We start from the raw sequence: 21,844 nt of genomic DNA on the forward strand, positions 1-21,844 counted from the left end.
CTATGCCGATGAAGCACAGTGTTCCGGCTGGACTCGCCCCCCCATCCACTCCCCCAAACAAAGCCCCCCGGAAAACATTGTGATTGTCTGGATATAATAGGTAACTGGATGTCGGCAAACTGATTAAAACTAGATGGAAATAAAACTGAGGTCATGGTGTTCGGGCCCCAACTGGCAGACAACCTCTGGAACTCTCAGTACTGGCCTGACTCACTGGACCCTTGCCCTGTGGCCTGTGCTTTGGTGGAAAGTCTTGGGGTGAAGCTTCTGCCCACTGGCTCACAAGAGGCGCAGAGCTTTGCGATTTGTAGTACAGGGTTTGAAAAACTAAGTTTGGAGGAGAATCATAGCTCTGCTAACCCCAGCCAGTCGAACAACATTGGTAACATCGACTATATGGGGGTCACTGGACTACTGCAACGGGATATATCGTGAGGCAACCCAAATATCTCATCCAGCGCATGCATGTGCTCCTGAACTCAGCAGCAAGACTAGCACTTATGGGGCTGCGTTTGACCCCTTCTACAGCCCTTCTGCATCGCCTGCACTGGTTGCCAGTGACGACTCGGATCGAGTTTAAGATACTCTGTGCCACCCACCAGGCGCTGCACAATGTTGGCCCGAAGTATCTAAAAAATAAGTTAGTACACTTTTGTCCAGTCAGACAATTGCGTTCCACCTCACACTTGCTTCTTGAGATACCGAGGTAGCAGCGAAAACAACTGGGAGGCTGTTCTTTTTCAACCCTGGCCCTAAGTCTGTGGAATGCACTTCCGCTATCACGAAGCGTCATGGGTGAGTCGCTCGCCTTCCGTAGAGCACTTAAAACTCACTCGTTTTAAATCAGTAACCCGCAGTGGGAGACGTCTTCACGTCACCACTGACACTAGCGCCTAGACGCCCTTGGCCGTTAGTTGCACTTCATAAATATTCAAACAAATTATGTGATCACCCTGATCAAAAAAATTTAAATCAGTGTATAACTGACCTACGATTCAGTGGTTGCCGTAAGATGGCCATGTAAATTGGAAGGAAATCTATCATAATGCTTGCATGGTAGCAAGTTTATAAAAAATGCAATGATTGCAAGAATCTTGATGGCACACATGAAAGTTAATAGACCATACCTCTTTGGGCCTAGTGTGCAAACATTTGATTTTGAGGGGGGAGGGATGGGCACGGACTGCTTTTACACAGAAGACAGTCTCTATCAGCTATCTCCCCAGATTATTGATTGCTGTACTTCGGCGAAGGCCCTCATTTACTGGCAATTATTGCATTCCATCTTGGTGTCACTATGCAACAGATCTAAAAGCTTCTACATGGAGAACCCTCCAACTTTCCCAAGCATGACTTCCAAGATGTGGTGGCAAGGGCAGATGCCTCTGTGGGATGGGCAGATTGTCAGCATCTTTTGTTTAGGTGACACCACTTTACCCATTTATTTTCTGCTAGAAGCATGTGAATCTATCATCCAGTGCTGGCGAAGAATGAGTTGCCTATTGCTAGCTCTCCAGCAATGGTATATTCCATTCACCTGCAACCTGCCCCCATTCCCATTGAGGCAGGATGTTTATTTAATGTTTAAATGCTACCCGACTAGTCTATGAATCTGGAAATTGCTTCCAGGGGAGCATCTTAAGCCCCTCCCTCTCAGTAGTCCTGTGTTAAAATATAATCGTACACAGAAAGCTTAACCTTAGCTTCTCCACCACGCTTTGGTGAATCTTTTATGTACTTGGGCGTCCCAGCCTTATGATTGGAGATGGGGGGGCGGAAGAGGACGAAGGGAGTAATAATGTGAATCTCTCTACATGAGCCTCTGTGATGATGCATGCTTTTTCCATTTCCAGTTTAACTCCCTGAAATTCATTCATCCATTGTTTTTGATCCACATTCCCTGGCAATGTTATCCTCTCAACCACTTTGCTTCTGGTACACATTTGGCATTCCCCTTTTGCCCATATTGTGCACTGAACCGTTCCACATTGCAATATTTGTTATATTTGAACTGTTTTCATCTCAAACACACTTTAACCTGATGGGTACTTAACTGTGCGACTGGAGGAGGCCTTCAGAGCTTCCCTGTAATGTTCTGCTTCCAGGAGTTCCAGGTTTGCTTCCTGTTTCTGTTTTACCTTTGGAAAATACTCTGGTCGGGAGCGCTGTCCTTTCGATACATCACTTTGACTTGGTCTGCTCCCCTCACAAACACCCCTTTAACTATTTCTTTACCTCTACAGTGCTGTCTGCTAAGTTATAGTTTCTGTACATTGTGAATAAAAGTATTTGCTGATATGAAATTATTTTTTAGTTACTTTCATCTAGTAATGAATGATAAACCAAATATGATTTTGGACAGATTACAGATTTGGATATCGTGATTCTGGTAAAGGGTTTCCCGATACTACCCTGACAAGTGGACCGCCAAAACCTGTGGTTAATTGGGCATCACTTCGTGAAAATAAAGCCAAATACGAAGCCATGAAGTGGGAAGGTAATGTCCTGTTGAGCTCTTGATTGCAAAAGGAAATCTTTGTTTGCTGCAATTGCTGCCCTTGTTGTTTTATTTTAATTGTGTCCTGTAACTTTTTGGTAATCTTTGCAACTTTTGACATACTTTGCTCAATGTACCTTTATGGATTGAAGCTTATTACATGTGGCTCAACAGTTGGAACGATTGCAACAATAGAAGTGGATCATGCCTCGTTGAGAAATGGGCACTTAAAGTAAAATCTTTCATGTTACCTTAAGTAACAATGTATTGTAGTTTTTGGCTTTGATATTCTTTGTTTTCCTCCTTAATGTTACATGAAGGGGGCCTACCTGCAGGCTATGGTTCGATGAACGTTTTGCTTCTGTGATTTGATTTTTTTTTTTTTTTTTGATTTTGAGGAATTAATATCATGCTCAAAACGGACCAAACCATGTAATGGCGTAGATAACATCAGAAGAACCAATAGAAGTTGCATGACTAAGTTGAACCCTATCCTCAGAACTAAGCCGGATTCATAACGGGTACAGAAATAAACTTTTTATCTAAACAGAAATGTTTTTAGGGTCTTGCGAAACTGATAGTGATCAAGAGTCCTAATTTCTCTAGGAATGCTGTTCCAAAGCCTTGGACCAAAAATTGCAAATCTTCTGTCCCCCCCCTAAACCCGCCCCCCTTGATACAAAAGTAGATGCAGGGACAGTCGGGAGGAGTTGGCCCTGTGAGTGTACACATCTAGAGGGCTGATAATGACTGATCTTATCCTTCAGGTAATCCGGTGCCAAGTTGTTCAGGCACTTAAACACAAGACATGCCACCTTAAACTTCATGTGGTCCTCACCCGTCAGCCAGTGGAGTGATCGGCGAGAGAGAGACATGGGAGGTTTTGCTCAATCCACAGACCAGTCTAACTGCCACATTCTGGGCCCTCTGAAGCCTATGAAGTTGTTTTTTTTCGTGATTGCTCCCACCACCAGAGCATGATCTTCTGGGATGTAGGTAAGAACCTGACAAATGGAGTCTCAATGAGTAAAAGATTGCTTTCACCTTGGCTCCAACCTGCTTTTCACAACCCAAGTTATCCTGCCAGATGCAGCCAAGGTTTTTTTTTACTTTAGCAGCAAATTTAAGTTCTACTCCCAAAAGGTTAGGGATTGGCTGTTTAAGAGCAGTGAGTAAGTGTTTAGGTCCAAATAGAATAAACTGTTTTTGCAGCGTTCAATTGGAGCGGTTTAGAAGCCATCCACTCACTGAGCTCCTGAAGACATTTACTAATCCTATCGAAAGTTTCTTCAACGTTACGAATTGTGATGATCGGTCATCTGCATAAGAATAACTTAACCCATGACGTCTCAGAATCTCTATTGGCCAAAGATACAAGTGAAAGAGAAGCAGTGACAGTAGACTCCTGTGGAACACCATATCCCTATTAATTGGATCTGAGGTAAAGCCTCCAAGTGACACATTGTCGGCGATTCTCCAAAAAGCAGCTGAACCACCTAATAGCATGCTCTGATACCCTGCCAACCGTCCTCAGCCGGTCCCGCAGAATAGCATGATTGACTGTATCGAAGGCGGCTGACTGATCCAACATTACCAGGGGTGATAGTTTACCCTGGTCAGCCACCTTCAACAGTTAGTCATAGACCGCCAACAAAGCCGTCTCCGTAACAAACCTTGGACGAAACCCTGACTGAAAAGGATCTAAAAGTGACTTCTTCCACAAAAGCCTACAGTTGTTGAGTGACCACTTTTTTTTCCAGAACCTTCCCAGGCCGGGGTAGGCCAGCGATAGGTCGATAGTTCAGGAGGACCATGGGGTCCAAATTGGATGTTTTTATTAATGGTGTTAATATAGTATGTTTCAGTGTTTGAGGCACTGACCCTTGGTCTAGAGATTTATTAACAAAAGTGGTAATGAACAGAGACATTTCCTCAGCCATGCGCTTCACTGCCAGTGCAGACAGTGGAAACAATGAGTCATTGGTGGGTTTCAGGGCTTTAACCAATGCAAATATATTGTCCTATGTTACAGGGTGAAAATCAAACTGCTTCTGGTGACTCAACACCTCTAAGTTGTTCCTGTCCACCAGGAGATTGATTAATGCTCGGTTCCAGAGGGATAAAGGATGGAATCAAACCCTTAGTTATGATGTTACTCTTAATAGCTTCGATTTTCTCTTCAAAAAAGCAGTTCAAGGCATTAGCTTGTGCCAGTGATGGTGCAATGGAAGAGTCCTTACTCATAGGATCATGGAACTTTGATATAATTGAGAAGAGTTCTCTCAATTGATTGCTTGCCTCCCTAATTTCATCATGAAGGAATTTTCTTTTGGCTTCGAAAATCGCCTTTTTATAGTTTAATGCCATTTTGACTTTATTAGTATTTTCTTCAGATTGATGTTTTTGCCATTTACGTCCGGTCGAACTAATCAATCAGGTATCAAATCCCTTGTGAACCAAGGTTTTGAGGTCCTCTTTCCCATGGGTTTCCTAGGTGCAACCCTGATGCATACAGTATCCATAAACTCGGTTCCACCTATAAAAACGTCCTCATTGTGTAACTTAATATCAACTGAGGCTAACAGTTTCATGACCTCCAGTGAGGAAATTGTAAAGATTTGGATACATTTCCGTGTTTGTATACTGGAATCGTCTTTGAGCCCTTGGTTACTCCTCAGAGTAGCTACAAAAGAAAATGGATGCGCAGAATGGTCTGACCAATGAACCGGCAAGTTATATATAAGAGAGGTATGATTACCTCTCACCATGACCAGATCCAAACAGTGACCTTTAATGTGTGTAGGTGTACTTCCCAATGACCGTAGGCCTTGAATTTCTAGTAAATCCAAAAGCTCTTTGGAGCCTGGGTGTTTACAACCATCCAGCCAAATATTCCAGTCTCCCAACAATAGCATTTCTCGATATTTACTGCCTGCAGTAGTTAAAAAAAAAAAAAAAAAAAAAGGTCCAGGCTATCTCTCTTAGAGACCCTGGGGTCTGTATCCCAACACAATGTGAACAGCTGAATTTGATAATTTTGCCCCACTTGTGAATCACCACCCCATTCAAGAATATTAAGATGGGATATACGCAGTATAATTCTTATAAATAACTGATACCGCCCCCATGTTTGTCCACACGGTCAATATGTTGTATCAAAATGTTCTCTGGTACCAGATCATGGAATATGACATGTGGACAGCTGTAAACCATGTTTCAGTTCTAACATCTAATCTGTGCTCCACGATTACATTGGCCTCTTCAGTTACATGAGCACAAGCAGATCTGGCATTAATTAAAGGCGCTTTAATCCCGGAAAAATTATTTCCAACAGGGACCATCTCATTAGGGCGAGAGATTGTGTGCATTTATGCTTTATTTTTGTGCTTTGACTTGAAACTTTTTTTTTGTAATTACTTATAATACACAACATTGTCCAGCAGTTGATCTTTCATAGATTCACATGTTGTGAATATTCCCTGTATTCAGGCTGGGTAGCATAGAGCAGTTTAAACCTAAACTGAAAACTTTCAGTCACTTTAGTGCTCCGTTAGTAATTTAGGGTCACTGCTGACAGCCAATAGGGACACCTCCCTTAACTCCTCCCCTCTCAGCCATCTTCAGATTTATTAGCGCACATTTGTGTGAGGAGTCCTCAAAAATCATCTCCAACAAGTCTACGAATAATTTTGGTTTTTAACATCATTACCACGTAAAATGTATATTTTTTTTTCGATGTCTACTCGACGACCAGCGTTGTTGGCGACGGTGCCAGCTCTGTAGACATTTCTGCTGCCGGTAATCTTCAAAGCTTCGTCAGTGCAGTTGGGCCTACCTTATGGCTAAATCCACAAGGAAGAGCCTGTTCAAGGCCTGTGCCTAATGTGGACTGAAGATTATGTAGAGTATCATCACAACAACTGCCTCTACTGCCTTCACCCTCCCCATGTCATGCAAGACTGCGAAATCTGCCAGTCGTTATCCAACAATACGCTGAGGGATCGTGGTCTTGTCGCGTGGCTCGAGGATGCCAGCATGGCCTCTCACTCGGCTTCAGTACGGAGTCCTGCTTCGTTACAGCAGGGCAGGATGGCCCAGCAGACCACCTCTAGTAAGAGGTGAAGATTGCACGAAGTTCAGGCCACCAGCAAGAAGAGGCGTAAAGACACTTACGGTGACAAACCCAGATCCTCTCACAAGGACCTGTCTTCACCAAAGGTCAGTACCGAAGGAGGGTCGGCAGGGAAGGGTAGCCAAGACCTTTTCCATTGCCCCAGGGAGACATTTTCATCTAAGCCCACGTCTAAATCTGGTGGAGACACTTCGCCTTCAGCGTCGAAAAATGGCTCATTGTCCAGATCGGCAATGGGTGCGACATAGTCTATGACCAAGCCTTTATCCAGGTAGTCTACCCAAAGGTTATAGATGCCATTTGCCGGCGCCCCGGCAAGGAAGCCATCGTCGACCACGACTACTGCGCTATTGATGAAACAGCCAATAGCCATGAATGCGTCATCGAGAACCTCGGCAGTGGCTGATATATCCTTGTCGACGGCATCGTCGACAGGAAAAAGTGTATCTTCCATAAAATTGTTATCGACGCCATTGTAATTGGTGTCACCGACACCAGACCAGCACAGTGTCTGCATTGAAAGCCTGTCCACGGGCATCATTCCCCAACCTTGGGTGGCCCTGCTACTGGGAAGTATTGTCTCAGATCCAAGTCCTTCCCAATTGGAAGAGGTGGAGGAAGCACATGAGGAGGTCATCGTTTCACTGCCGTCGTCTCGAGCATGCAGGACATCGCCTCCCAGAAGGCAATCCAGCTCACTGCGGGGTGAGGCAAGCCTAAAGAGACTACCACCATTACCTTATCTGCATTCATCTCAGGCACAGGACAGTTTGCCTTTAATGCAGCCATCTCCATTGCTGCTTCCACAGGGAAACCTGTCCCTGTACACCTTTTAGCCACATTAACCACTCTGGTGGCAACCTTGCAACAGCGGCTCCCTACACCAGCCCCGGTTCCAGAGCTACCTAGGCGACAGGACACAGATGTCCCTGTGCCCTCCATGGAGCTAGATGACATCTCTCGCCCTCCCAGAAGGTGCAAACACCTGTCAGTGCCGCAGAGGCTAAATGATACTGGAACAGACGCAGATCCGACCAGTTGGATGACAGGGCTTCCATTCATACTTCCCACACTGACAAATTTGATGATTTCATCACAGGTGATGGGGAACCAGATGACATTCTACTGAGGGACTCATCCCTTGACGAGGTAGGGGCCTTCGCGCTTATGTCCAGGGTGGCCAAGATGTTCGGCCTTGCGTCGGAGGAGCAGTGCAAGGAGAGTCTGCTATAACAATGCAGAGAACAGCTCAGGAAATCTTGTCATCTTCATCCCTCTGTTGGAAGATGTCTGGGAGGATGGCCTGGTCACCTTGGTGCACCCCACAAATGCCCCAGGTAAGAAAGTCCAGTTTGACAAAGTACAGAGCCCCAGAAAGCGCTTGCGCACCCAGCCCACGCCAGACTCTGTTGTCTCTGCTGCTGCCAGGAAAGTCAGCTCACCCATAGTCATCCTGCGCTGTCCCTCGAGACAAGGAAGGCAAGCGCCTCGACGCCTTCGATAAAAAGATTACCACCGCATCCATGACTATCAAGCCGGCAAATGCAATGGCCATACTTGCACGCTACGATCATGAGCTGTGGTACAGGATGGGTCCCCTGCTAGAGTTTCTGCTGGATGACAAGAAACAAGAGGCCATGGACCTCTCATCAGGGCGAATTGGCATCCGACCATGCTATCACGGTCTCTGTGGACAACGCTTATACTGGTTTTCGCCAGCTTGGAAATGGAACAGTTCTATGCAGGCAGGGTTGGCTCAAGTCCAGACTTTAGACCAGATGTCCAGTCCAGGGTCGTACATATGCCATTTTTAGGAAGAAGGTGGATGAAGTCCATAAAAACGGGCACGGAAACCGCTCACTCCTTGGTCACACCACAGCAAAGGCACCGGTCCTTTCGTTCGGGAAAAGGGTGTTATGGCAGGACTTTGCAGGATAACCGCTCCATGTACCAATCTTCCTCTTCTTACAAGACCCTGTACTCATCAGGGGACCTGTACAGGAAAAAGTCCCAGTCCTTCAGGGGATCGCAGCGGGCCGTGGCTCCTCCCAATCTAGGGGCCAGTCCTGCAAACCGACATGACCAGCTCAGGGCCAGGTCCTCCCGCTTCAGCACCCCGGAGGGAGACAGAATGTCAAGGTTGGTTAAAAAATGGGTGAACATCGCAACTGATGAATGGGTGCTATCCCTTTTCCAGCAGGGCCACTCGCAGGAGTTTGTGGACTATCCACCGGATATTGCCCCGCTCACAAACCAGAAAAGTTGCAGCACCTCTTGCTACAGGAATTACAAGCTCTGCAGCTAAGGGGAGCAGTGGAGAAGGTTGCAAGGGAGGAGCTGGGCAGAGGAGTCTATTCCCACTACTTCCTGGTAAGGAAAAAGTCACTGCACAACAAGTCGGGGGGGTTGGAGGCCCATATTAAATCTAAGGGTGTTCTCCAGGTTCCTAAAGTCACAAATGTTCCGCATGGTCACACTGCAGCAGGTGTTGTCCCAGCTACTGTTCGTCGCACAGTCTCCACAGGAGCAGTCCTGCACATGCTGGATGTAGTGCTCGCACTAAGTCATACCGCACAACAGAGCAACTGTTTCATTTGAACCTGGGAAGGCTCTCAAAGTCCTCCATTTCTAGATGCATTTTAGTGCATCTCATTTTGCCATCAACAGGCCGGCATGCTGCTTCATGGCATGCCCTGGGCGCAATCCACCAGAGCAGTGGTGGCAACCACACCTTTCCTCCATGATCCCGGTGCCTGACATCTGCCGTGCAGCCACTTGGAGACCGGTGCATACTTTGACCTGGTTCTGATGTGTCGACAGATTCCAAAGAGGAGTCTAGAGTCGGTCTGTCGGTTCTGCGGAACCTTATTCTTGAGGTTAGTAAGTCTCCAGTGGTAAGTTATTCTGGGAGCTTGCCTCCACCCATATGTTTTTTGTAATACTGCTTTGTAATCTGTTCACAGCATGTCAATCTATGAAAGATCCAATGCTGGAGAAGGAATGAGGTACTTACCTGTAACTCCGGTTCTCCAGCATTACTGTCTTTACTAGATGCACATGCGTCGTCCCGACCTTCCCCGCATGGCTCGGCTTTTGGCTCTTACTGCCACTCATGTGCACTTGGCAAATATGATGATGGCCGACAGGGGAGGAGTTGAGGGAGGTGTTCCTGTTGGCTGCAGGCAGGATGATCCAAAATGACTTTAATAGCGCACGATAGTGACTGAAAGTTTTCAGTTTAGGTTTAAACTGCTCTGTTATTGAGGATTTCCAGCCTGAAGACAGGGAATATTCACAGCATGTGAATCTATGAAAGATACCAATGCTGGAGTTGCAGGTAAGTAATTCCTTCTAGTTTGTCCTGAGAAACACTTGAGTATACACATTTTCACTCGTGTCTTAGACTGGTGGCGGGGTGGAGAAAATTATGATCTATTAAATTTCAATCTTCAGACCAAGTCTCACACATTGAAACTTAACCCACTATTGATTTTTTAACAAATGATTGTATTGGTACACTAACAACAATTTTCATGTGTCACTCCAAAGTATGTAATCCATTAAGGTACAGCATTTTATTTCAAAATTCTCATCACAGGACACCGACGGCCATGATGAGTTTCGCAACAACTGCGTTGCTTGTTCACATAAAAGATTCAAAGTGAAAAAGTGTTGCTGTTAAAGGAAATCCATATTTGCATACCCACGCATGGTTCTTTTAGTTTTCAAACCTGACATTCTGATCCAGTGAAATGGTAACAGACTAGTGCTATTCCATCGGCCCTCTTGAATTGCCCAAAGTTAACTAAATTAGAATCGTGCAAATGGCAACTGTCATTTCTTTCATCAGCAGCAATGTAAAATGATGCAAGTGTACAAAAATTACAATTAATATTAGCCAATGGAAATCTACATTGAGTGCAACCACCGCAATTAACATTGGTTGAGAAATCAATTGAGGCATCTACATTGACCCCGCACCTAGCTCACCTTTTCTCCAGCATGGGGTCTGGCATGGATTCACATGCTCATGAATATTCCCCGTCGTCAGGCTGGGAATCCTCGGTAAAGAAAAAACCAGTATCAGTTTCGTTTCTGATCTGTCTTTCGTAGTAATAACCAATCACTGGTCTCTGCGTCATACTGACCACAGCCAATGACTGCCCTCTACCTAAGCACCGCCTCTGGCAGCCATCTTCAGATTTTTACCGCACGTTCATGTGTTGGGATCCTCGTGCATTGCTCTCGAGCGTTAGTGCTATTTTTTCACGTTTTTTCTCAAAAACTTCGTTTTTTCGGTCAAAAGAGCCTCAAGCTCCACCGACTCTCCATCCGATCAACGGGGACCCGTTTCGGATTCGTCTGCGCCCCTCAAGGGTGAAGATTTCGTCGAGCTACGCTTTTGGAGGACTCCAGAAGTTTCTCAGGCCCGGCCATGGCCCAGGAGAAGGGAAGCTCGACGCCTGGAAAGCTGTTCAGGGTCTGCCCTGGATGCCAGCTGCAGAACGTCTTCAAGGAGGACGAACACTCTTTCTGTCTTTACTGCCTACATGAGGACAAGACGCACGTGGAGAAGAACTGTGCGTTTTGCGGCAACATGTCGGAGCGGACCATGAAGGACCGCCATCAACGTCTCGCCAACTGGCTAGAAGGGAAGAGCCCGTCCGGCGAGAAGAAGAGGAAGAAATCCGAGCGGTCTTCTAAGACCTTTGAGGACGCCCCGGCGACGGGGGTCCAACATAAGGCCAAGCACCGCGAGTCCGCTGGCACCGGGAGCGCCGAACGGTCGGGCTCTACGGGCGCCAGGCAGGGCGCACCCTCCCCGGCACCATCAACCACGAGCCAACGCTCTGGGTCGGGTAAGAGGAAGGCCGAGCACCCGGCGAAGCTCCTGGAGAGGCCCCGGTCGAGCTCGAAGGCGGAGGGGGAGCGAGGCAGTGTCCCCCCCCCTCAAGGATAAGGCGGTGAGCGCACCTAAGGTGGTGAAGGCCTTAATCCATCCGGCCAAGCCCTCTATCGAAACTGTCGCGGCGGCCCTGGCTCAGCCTGGGGAGGCTACACCAGTGGTGGCGACCTCGGGGCTCAGAGTCTCCCTGCCACCTCGGAGGGAGTCCTCTTTTGTGCCCATCGATAGGACCCCGTGAAATCCCCCGTGGGGAAGAAAAAGGGGGGGCAGGGCGTCGTCGTAGATTCGGCCTCAACCTCGGAGGAGGAGCTGGTCGAGGTCTTAAGCCACGGCCTCGGCGTGGAAGAAGACCGGCCCGTCGGGATGGATCCCGACGCAGGTGACGACATCGTCGAGGGTACCGACGGGGCCCCTGATCGCCCGTCGGATTCCCCTCTGCCAGCGCCGCGAGACAACTCGGCGGCCATTTTGTTGGCTATACAGTCCTTATGCTCTGAGATAAGGACGAGACTACCGTTGCCGACGGAACCTCTCCCGTCGGGGGACCCAGAACCGGGACCTTCTGGTGTTCCCCCTACCAAGAAAAGAAGGTTCCACCCTCCACCTCCTTTTCAGCCGTCGCGCCCCTTCCAGCCCTTCTACCCGTCCACCCGAGGGGATGATACGGGGACTGACACGGCAGCGACGGGTACGGACGACAAGGAATACGACAAGGATGTACCGTCGTCGCCTCCCACCAGGGCTTCTCCGTCCGACGAGATTGGATCGTTCCACTTAATGATCGCCAGGGCATCCGAGCTTTTCCAACTCTGCCCTGAGGAGAAGAAGAAGGAAGGTTTCCTTTATCAGCGGCGCGAGGCCAAGAGGAAGGCGGTCCTCGCGGTGCCTCTATTGGACGACATTTGGGATGAGGGCCTCACCCTCCTCAAGAACCCGTCCACGACGCCAGCTAGAAGAGACCGGTACGAGACCTCCGGGCGCAGCCTACCCCGGACTCCGTCGTCTCCGCGGCAGCCAGGAAAAAAGCGGGGGGGGGGTGCGGCCTCCACATCGACTTCCCCACCGGACGGCGAGGGAAAGAAATTGGACGCTATGGGACGCAGTCTCATCTCGTCTGCAGCGACGACGATTAAAGCTGCCAACGCCTTGGCTATCGTGGCCCGATACGACAGGGAGCTCTGGTACAAACTGGCTCCCCTGCTGGACTTCTTGCCGGACGACAAGAGGGCAGAGGCCCTGGAGATCCTGCAGGAAGGTGAGGTGGCTTCGGACCACGCCATTACCGTTGTGACGGACATCGCCGACACTGGGTTCCGCCAGTTGGGCAACGGCGTTTGCCTTAGGCGGCGTGGATGGCTCAAGGCTACGGACTTCCGTCAAGACGTTCAGACCAGAGTCCTGGACATGCCCTTCGATAGGAACAACCTGTTTGGGAAAACGGTGGACAATTCCCTTCAGGCCATTAAAGCGGACACCGAGACGGCCCGGGCCCTTGGAGTTCTGCAACAACGACGGACGCCCTTTCGGAGCAGCGGAGGCAAGGGCGCCTCCAAAGGTTCCGGCGGCGGTTTCTCCTCCTACCGTCAAGCGGCCCGCTCGTCATCTCAGGAGGCCTACAGAGGACGAGGCAAGCCTGGCGGACCCCGCCGCCGTTGCCAAGGACAAGGCGCTAAAGCCTCGTCGAAGCAGGATTGAACCGGCCGGGGGGTCGGGCCCCCACCGAAGCACCCCGGTGGGAGGCCGGCTGGCGAGCTTCGTCAGCGTGTGGGAGTCCATCTCCACCGACCGTTGGGTGCTGGACGCCTTGGCCCGGGGCCACGCGCTCGAGTTTCAAAGAAAGTGTCCGCGCGTCCCCCCCGTGGCCAGGAAAGAACTTCACGTCCCTCAACTTCTCCTGGAGGTGAAGGCGATGCTCAAGAAGGGCGCCATCGAACTCGTCCCAAAGAGGCTTCGGGGCTCCGGAGTCTACTCGAGATACTTCCTCGTGAAGAAGAAGACGGGGGGATGGCGCCCCATCCTGGACCTGCGACGTCTGAACAAGTTCATCAAGGCGCAAAAGTTCCGGATGGTCACCCTCCAGCACGTCCTGGGTCAGCTGGAGGAAGGAGACTTCCTGTCGTCGTTGGATTTGGAGGATGCCTACTTCCATATTCCCATCTTGAAGGGGCACCGAAAATTCCTCAGGTTTGTGGTCCAAGGGCGTCACTACCAGTTCAAAGCCCTCCCCTTCGGTCTACGGTCGGCACCCAGGGTGTTCACCATGTGCCTCGCACCGGTGGCGGCTCAGCTGCGCCGCGAAGGGATCCACGTCTACCCCTACCTGGACGACTGGCTCATCCGAGCCAAGACAAGGGAGCTCGCCGTGGTTCACACGGCAAGGACCGTCCAACTTCTCACGGACCTGGGATTCTCCGTGAACTACACCAAATCCCACCTGGTACCCGCGCAAGACACTCTGTTTCTGGGAGCGAGGCTCAACACAGTGTCCCTTCTGGCCTCCCCGTCGGAGGAGAGGACCAGGACCATCCTGGGCAAGGTGCAGCGGATGTTGGTGGCCGACGCGGCCAAGGTGAGGTCCATCAAGTCCCTCCTCGGAATGATGTCTTCCTGCATCTACCTCATTCCCATGTGCAGGCTCCGGATGCGCCCGTTGCAGGAGTTCCTGGACGCACCCGGACGCCTGCACATGGGAATGAGGTAGATGCAGGAAGACATCATTCCGAGGAGGGACTTGATGGACCTCACCTTGGCCGCGTCAGCCACCAACATCCCTGGACGCGCGCTGGATCCAAACGACGGGCAACTTCGAGGAAAGGATCACACTCGACGAGAGTTTCCGACGAGCGATCCGGTGGTGGGGCACCCGCGCGCATCTGACGGCGGGCATGGACTTCCAGACCCCAGCCCACCAGGAGACAGTGACCACGGATGCCTCCCTGGAAGGGTGGGGAGCGCACACCGAAAATCTGCACGCAAGGGGCCTTTGGCTCCCGACGGAGAAATCCTTACATATCAACGTCCTGGAGCTCCGTGCAGTGTTTTGGGCCCTCAGGTCCTTCCTTCCGTCCCTCAAGGGCAAGGTGGTGAGGATCTTCACCGACAACACCACCACCATGTTTTACATCAGAAAACAGGGCGGAACCAGGTCCCCAGCACTGTCCAAGGAGGCGCAGGACCTGTGGCATTGGGCAGTCGCCCAAGGGATGTTTCTGGTGCCGTTTCATCTGGCAGGGATAAAAAACACCATCGCCGACTCACTCAGCAGGGAGCTGCGCTCGTGCCACGAGTGGGAACTACGGCAGGATCTAGTGGATCGCCTCTTCCGACGGTGGGGCACACCCCAGATCGACCTGTTCGCGACGGCGACGAACTCCAAGTGCCGAAGGTTCGCCAGCAGGTTTCCCCAGGCGAGGAGCATGGGCGATGCTTTCTCGTTCCCCTGGGAGGGCCTGTTCCTCTACGCGTTCCCTCCTTTGCCACTGCTAATCCGGCTCGTCAACCAGCTCAAGAGGTCACGGTGCAGGATGATCCTCGTCGCACCTGCGTGGCCGAGGCAGATATGGTTCCCGGACCTTCTGGATTTGTCAGCGTCCCCGCCAATCAAGCTGCCGGTGGACGCAGATCTGCTCTCCAGGGAAGGAGGCGCCATCCTCCACCACGACCCGAAATCGCTGAACTTGCAGGCCTGGCACCTGCAGCGCTAGAGTTTGGAGGATACGACATACCGGCCGACTGCAGAGAGGTTCTTGCAAAGGCCAGGGCGTCCTCGACTCTTAAATGCTACGGACACAAATGGAAGAGGTTCTCTGTCTGGTGCCACGCACAGAAGATTAACCCTCTACGGATTACGGCTCCCCAAGTTCTAACGTACCTGCTGACGCTGGCCAAAGCTGGACTGGCACACGCGTCCATCAAGATTCATCTTGCTGCGATCTCCCGATACACCAGAACCACGGGACGGACGTCCTTGTGGTCTCATCGTCTGGTGAAAGAGTTCATGAAGGGACTGTTCAGATCGTTCCCGCCGGTGAAGGCTCCGGCCCCGGCGTGGGAGCTCAACGTGGTGCTGACCAAGCTCATGGGACCTCCGTTCGAGCCTCTGCACTCGGCCCCGTTGAAGTTTCTGTCGTGGAAAACAGCGTTTCTTGTGGCCATCACCTCCGCACGACGGGTGGGAGAGATCCAGGCCCTTTCCTGCAAGGCCCCGTACTTGACTTTTCACGACACGAGGGTAGTGCTCAGGACGCACCCCTCCTTCATGCCCAAGGTACCGTCGGACTTCCATCTCAACGAACCCTTGGTGTTGCCTGTGTTCTTCCCGTCGCCTTCGTCGCCGGCTGAGAGGACTTTGCACTCGCTGGATGTGGCTAGAGCGCTGAAGTTCTACGTGGACCGCACGAAGTGTTTTCGGGAGACGTCACAACTCTTTGTGAACTTTGGACCTGTCAATCAGGGGAAGGCTCTCTCGAAGGCTTCCATTTCCAGATGGCTCTCCGGCTGTATCATGTACTGTCATCGGTTGGCAAACCGACCGCTGCCCGGCCGTCCGAGAGCCCATTCCACCAGAGCGATCGCAGCTACCACGGCATTCCTTTCTGGTGTGCCCCTGCTGGACATATGCAGGGCTGCTACGTGGAGGTCGACGCACACCTTCACGAAGTTCTACTGCGTCGATCGGGATTCCAGGGAGGAGTCCAGGGTCGGCCAAGCAGTGCTGCGCAACCTGTTCGCCTGAGGTGAGCCTGGTGAGGAGGTAAGATGCTTAATGTTGAGTTTGATGCAATGCTTAATGTTGAGCCTTTGCCACCTCCCGTGGTTGTGCATGTGTGTACTGCTATGTATTATTTATTCATGAGCATGTGAATCCATGCCAGACCCCATGCTGGAGAAGGAACAAGTTACTTACCTGTAACTGTTGTTCTCCAGCATGGGTCTGGCATGGATTCACATGCGAACCCTCCCGCCTACCCCTCTGCGGCTCTTCACTTGGTCATACTGCCACTTCACGTGCTTCCAAATCTGAAGATGGCTGCCAGAGGCGGTGCTTAGGTAGAGGGCAGTCATTGGCTGTGGTCAGTATGACGCAGAGACCAGTGATTGGTTATTACTACGAAAGACAGATCAGAAACGAAAATGATACTGGTTTTTTCTTTACCGAGGATTCCCAGCCTGACGACTGGGAATATTCATGAGCATGTGAATCCATGCCAGACCCATGCTGGAGAACAACAGTTACAGGTAAGTAACTTGTTCCTTCCAACACAACCTCAAGAGGAGTGGATGAGGAGGTTTCTAAGCTGATGGAGGGATGCATAGCCCCACCCCCCCACTTTGGAGATGGCAAGTCTTTTAGAGGTATGCTAACCCAAAGCCTCTGCTGCCCATCGCTTCGGCGTCTTGGCGATTGAGCAGAGGAAGCCGCGATAAATCAGAATGCTGCACAACACTTCTTTTTTTTTTTTTCCAAATATATTTTTATTGGTTTTATACATGCATTGCGTTGGATGTTTGCAGGTACATAAATAGCGCTGGGCGCTGCGCGCCGCGCGCTTGAGTTCAGTTGTGCAAGTGTTAAATCAACAAGGACAATGTCCTTCATAACAGAACAACAGTCATAACAACAACAGGTCAGGGGAGGGATTCTGGGGTGAGGACAGCGATTAGTTTAGCCCTGGTGGGCCGAAATGGGGTAAATGTGGGTGACCAGGGGACTTTGTGTGAGCTTTTAGGCCCTTGATCGATTTCAGCTCGCAGTGCGTGGGATTGTTTAGGCCTTAGAGCCTCATTCCTGGGTTCGTTGACAGGCCAGACCCTGGACCTCTTTGTACCTCCGCACAGCCTTGGCCCCTTTGTGTTTAGTCGGTTTTGTCCATCCAACGCAGGGAAGGGGGTTGTCGTGCTAGGCCTGGAAATTGTTGGGTGAAGTCTAGAAAGGGAGCCCACGTTTGGAAGAATTTATCTCTGTTTCCGAGTCGTAGGGCAGTGATTTTCTCCGCTGCAATTATGTCCCAACATTTTGTCCACCACATTTGCACTGCCGGGCCCTCTGGGTTTTTCCACAGCCTGGCTATGGAGATTTTTGCCGCCGTGAGCAGATGGGAGCATAGTTCTGCTCTATGCCCGGAGAGGGGGAATTGGTCTGCCCCGCTTGATCCAAGTAGGACAATGCCTGGGTCCCAAGGGATGGTGAGGCCTGTGATTTTGTTGATGTGGTCCAGCACTGTTTTCCAGAACTCCGTGGCCCTGGGACATGTCCAGAGTAGATGAAAGAGTGTGCCTTTGTCTGGGCACCCTCTCCAGCAGGCCGGGGGAATTGCGGGATTGCATTTATTGAGTATCTCTGGGGTCCGATACCATCTGAAGCATACCTTAAATGCACCTTCCTTGTTGGTAACGCATTTCGAACTCCTGTTCGCTCTAGCCCAGATGTGGTTCCATTCCTCCACCTCGATAGGTCTCCCTATGTCGTTTTCCCACTTTAGCATGTATGGCTCTTTGCGTGCTGGGTCGGTTCTGTCCAAGAGCTTATAGAGGGTGGAGATTCTGCCCTTTGGCGGGGGACCGGTGAGGGTGAGTTCCAGGGCGGTAAGGGCTCTGCTTCCATGGCGTTTCACCTCCCTGTTCGAGAGCCAGTGGCGGAGCTGCGTGTATCTAAATCTCTCGCTCTCTGGCACATCAAATTTTTCCTTGCAGGCCTCGAAGTCCAGGGGGTTTCCCTCCTCATAAAAATCTTGCAGTCTCTCCAGCCCTCCATTCTTCCATCTCCCAAAGTTCTTGGGGTTACAGCCCGGGGTGAAATCTGGGTTTCCCCAGACTGGGGTGAGGGGGCCCGTCGTGCTGCGTAGATTCCAGAGTCGCGCTGCTGTCTTCCAGCTTCTTACAGTATTTACCGTCGCCGTTAGACGACCCATGTCCCCGATTGCACTGGGTTCCTTTAGGTGTGGCAGCGAAGTTATTGGACTTGAGCTCCAGGCCTCCTCCAGCTCCAGCCAGCGGGGCTTGGAGGTGGTGGGGAGCCAGGCGAACGCCGACGAGAGCTGAGCAGCCAGCACATATCTTGCCACATCGGGCGCTCCCAGGCCTCCAGTCTCACGGCCCCGGAGCATGATCCTTCGCGAAATGCGTGGCTGTTTCCCCTCCCAGATATAGCTCATGACATATTTTTGTAGCTTCTGGATCTCCTGTTTCGGGATCATGGTGGGTATGGCAGCGCACTGATAAAGGAGTCTGGGGATGAGGTTCATTTTCAGGGCCGTGATTCTTCCGAACCATGAGATCTCCTGCTTTTGCCATCGTCTGATATCAGCTCTGAGTTCTCTCAGGAATGCCGGGAAGTTTGCTTTGTATAGTCTGCTGGGAGCGCCGGGGAGCTGGACCCCCAGGTATGGGAGGTTCTTCTTGGCCCAGGGGATCTGGTATTTTTCCTCCAGGTCTGCTACTAGCTGGCTCGGTAGGTTGATGCTCAGTGCTGTAGATTTGGTAAGGTTGACCTTAAAGCCTGAGGCGTCCCCGAATTCTAGCAGTTCTTTCCATAAGGCCTTCATGGATTCCTCTGGCTTGACTAAGGTGAGAAGGACGTCGTCGGCGTAAAGGGCGATTTTATATGTTTGGGCCTTGATTGACAGCCCTTGGATCTTTACATTGCGGCGAATTCTGGTCGCGAATGGCTCCATGGAGAGGGCGAATACCAGGGGGGAGAGGGGGCAGCCCTGTCTAGTGCCCCTTGAGATTTTGATCGTGTCGGATCTGACTCCATTCATTCTGAGACTGGTGGAGGGGTGTTGATAATTAGCTAGTGTCCATTTTATAAAGTTTGGGCCGAAGCCGTAATGAACGAGTGAATTTCGGATGTAGCCCCAGTCAACCATATCGAAAGCTTTATGTGCGTCCAAGGATAGTACCATCGCTGCCTGCCCCCTCCTATTGGCTGATTCAATGACATTGATAGTTCTTCTTATATTATCGTGGGTGCTACGGCCGGGTATAAATCCCGTCTGATCCGGGTGGATGATAGCCGGGAGCAGTGGGGCCAGTCTGTTCGCTAGGGTTTTAGTGAAAATTTTTGCGTCATAATTCAGGAGGGTGATTGGTCTATATGAGGTGCACTGGCTCCGGTCTTTTCCAGGTTTCGGCAGTAGCACTGTGATTGATTCTTCCATGGAAGGAGTGGTTGTGCCTGAGGATAGAAATGAGTTAAATAGGGTAGCCAGGTGGGGGGCTAGGATGTATGCAAACTTTTTATAGAATTGGGCCGTGAGCCCGTCTGGGCCGGGGGTTGAGTTTTTCAGTTTGGTTATGGTTTCACTGACTTCTTCTGACGAGAAGGGGGCTTCCAGGGCCTCAAGTTGCGGACCTGGGAGGGGAAGTTGTACTTCAGCTAGGTATTTGGCTTGTGCTGCTTCGGAGGTGGGAGCACCCGACATAATCGATCTATGATGAGAAGCCATTATTTCCATTTTCTCTTTGATGGAGTAGCGAAGTGTCCCTTGCTCATCAGCGAGGCTGTGGATGAGGTTTCTAGTTTGTAGCTTTTTTAGTTTGTGAACCAGGAGCCGATTTGCTTTATTGCTGTGCACATAATAAAACTGTTTTGTGTAAGTTAGCGCTCTGACAGCTTTGTCGGCCAGGTGCATTTCTAGGGAACGTTTCGCCTTTTGGTGGATGCGGCTAGCTTTCCTGTTTGGGCCTCGTTTAAGGGTGTTTTCCGCTTCTGCCACCTCTGCTTCGAGTGCGTCTTGTTGTACTTTATCCCGACGTCTGAGTCGGGCTGTGCAGTCGTTCACCGTGCCCCTGATGACGGGTTTCATGGCGTCCCAGATCATAGCCAACGATGAGTCTTTGGTAGTGTTTTCCCTGAAATAATTCTTAAGGGCTTCCGCAATTTCAGTTCTGGTTGCGATGTCTGAGAGGATGTGCTCTTGGAGTTTCCATTGCCTCTGGGGTGGCTCCGGAAGGCAGGATACCCTTAGGTTCAATGTGACTGGAGAATGATCTGAGAGGGCTCTGAGCCCGATTTGGATGGCTTCGACACAGGGAATGAGGTTACTTGAGATTAGAAGGAGATCGATCCGTGAGTATCCCAGGTGCACGTGAGAGAAGAAAGTGTAGTCCCTCTCCCCCATGTTGGCCAGTCTCCATACATCTATGGTGTCGGTTTCCCTTAAGAATTCTGCCATGGCCAGGGCTTTGCTGAAATCATCATTCGATGGTGGGAGCGATTTGTCAAGATTTGGGTCGGGAGTCAAGTTGAAGTCACCCCCTATGAATAATTGGCCCTCTCTGAAGGCAGACAGAGTTGGTAGGAGATTCCGCAGGAATTTGCTTTGCCCGGTGTTTGGGCAATATATGGCGACGATGGTGATGGGTAGTTCTACCAGGAGGCCTTTTAGCAGGAGATAACGGCCCTCGGGGTCCCGTTTGGTGGTTATATTGGTCAAAGGTAAGTCCCGATTTAGCAGGATGGCCACCCCCCTCTTTTTGAGATCTGCTGAAGCGAAGAAGCTTTTGTTGTATCGGTGGAAGGCAATGCGGCGTTCGTCGCTCCTGAGGAGATGAGTCTCCTGTAGGCAAGCAATGTCAGGTGCCAGTTGAGCGAGCCTGTGTTCCACAGACTTTCTTTTCCGGGGGGAGTTTAGACCCTGGACGTTCCAGGTCAGCATTGAGAGTTCCTTATCCGGTTGAGACATTATTAGGTAGGATTGATAGCGGGTTTATGTGGCATCTTTTGGATTGTAGAGCTGGGGCCTCCTCAGCGCTGAGTGGACCCTCCGCCACTGCCTTGGGGCCGCCGTGCGGGGAGGGGGGCGCTCCGATTACTTGTATTTTGACCTTCGTTTCCACGTCACCTCCCGCCCGAGCCCAGACTCCGAATCTCATTTTCCCCCCGACCAAGGAGAACCAACAACATAAACTAAAACATAACTTAAAACAGTTAACATGTACAGGTATCCAGACCAGCCTTCTACCAACGGGGCTGTCGGCTTGGTCACGGACGCCAATTGTGTCGGAGACCACGGGGTCTCATGCTGTAGTGGTGAAGTTCTTGCAAATCAAGAGAGCACTCCGCCGGCAGCTCTGGCCCACCCGGCTGTGAGGACAAAGGGTAGGTTGGCGCCGCCCCGGGTAGGCCATATAAGTGTGAGTATTTAGGGTAGCCCTTTTGGCCCCCAGGAAGGCGGGCCAGTGTGTGTTGACAAGTTCTGGAGAGGATCAGCATGGGACCGGGGAGACCGGCCTCTCAGTTGGTGTTGGTTTTATTCCCCCTAACAGGAGGGCCGCGCATCCTGCGTCGGCCAACCACCCGGGACCA

At 50.9% G+C, this 21,844-nt stretch overlaps 1 protein-coding gene across 1 annotated transcript in view; it reads left to right on the plus strand.

Moving 5' to 3' along the window:
- The window catches only part of LOC138453414 (probable ATP-dependent RNA helicase DDX53), a 2,019,656-nt gene that overhangs the window by 466,875 nt on the left and 1,530,937 nt on the right, over positions 1 to 21,844 (plus strand). Inside the window, exon 4 of the mRNA XM_069606246.1 lies at positions 2,363 to 2,497. Within this exon, the coding sequence (XP_069462347.1) occupies positions 2,363 to 2,497 (135 nt within the window). The remainder of the gene's footprint in view (positions 1 to 2,362; positions 2,498 to 21,844) is intronic.

This window comes from Ambystoma mexicanum, chromosome 4p (assembly GCF_040938575.1).
Source record: "Ambystoma mexicanum isolate Mex_15411 chromosome 4p, UKY_AmexF1_1, whole genome shotgun sequence".
Taxonomy (NCBI): domain Eukaryota; kingdom Metazoa; phylum Chordata; class Amphibia; order Caudata; family Ambystomatidae; genus Ambystoma; species Ambystoma mexicanum.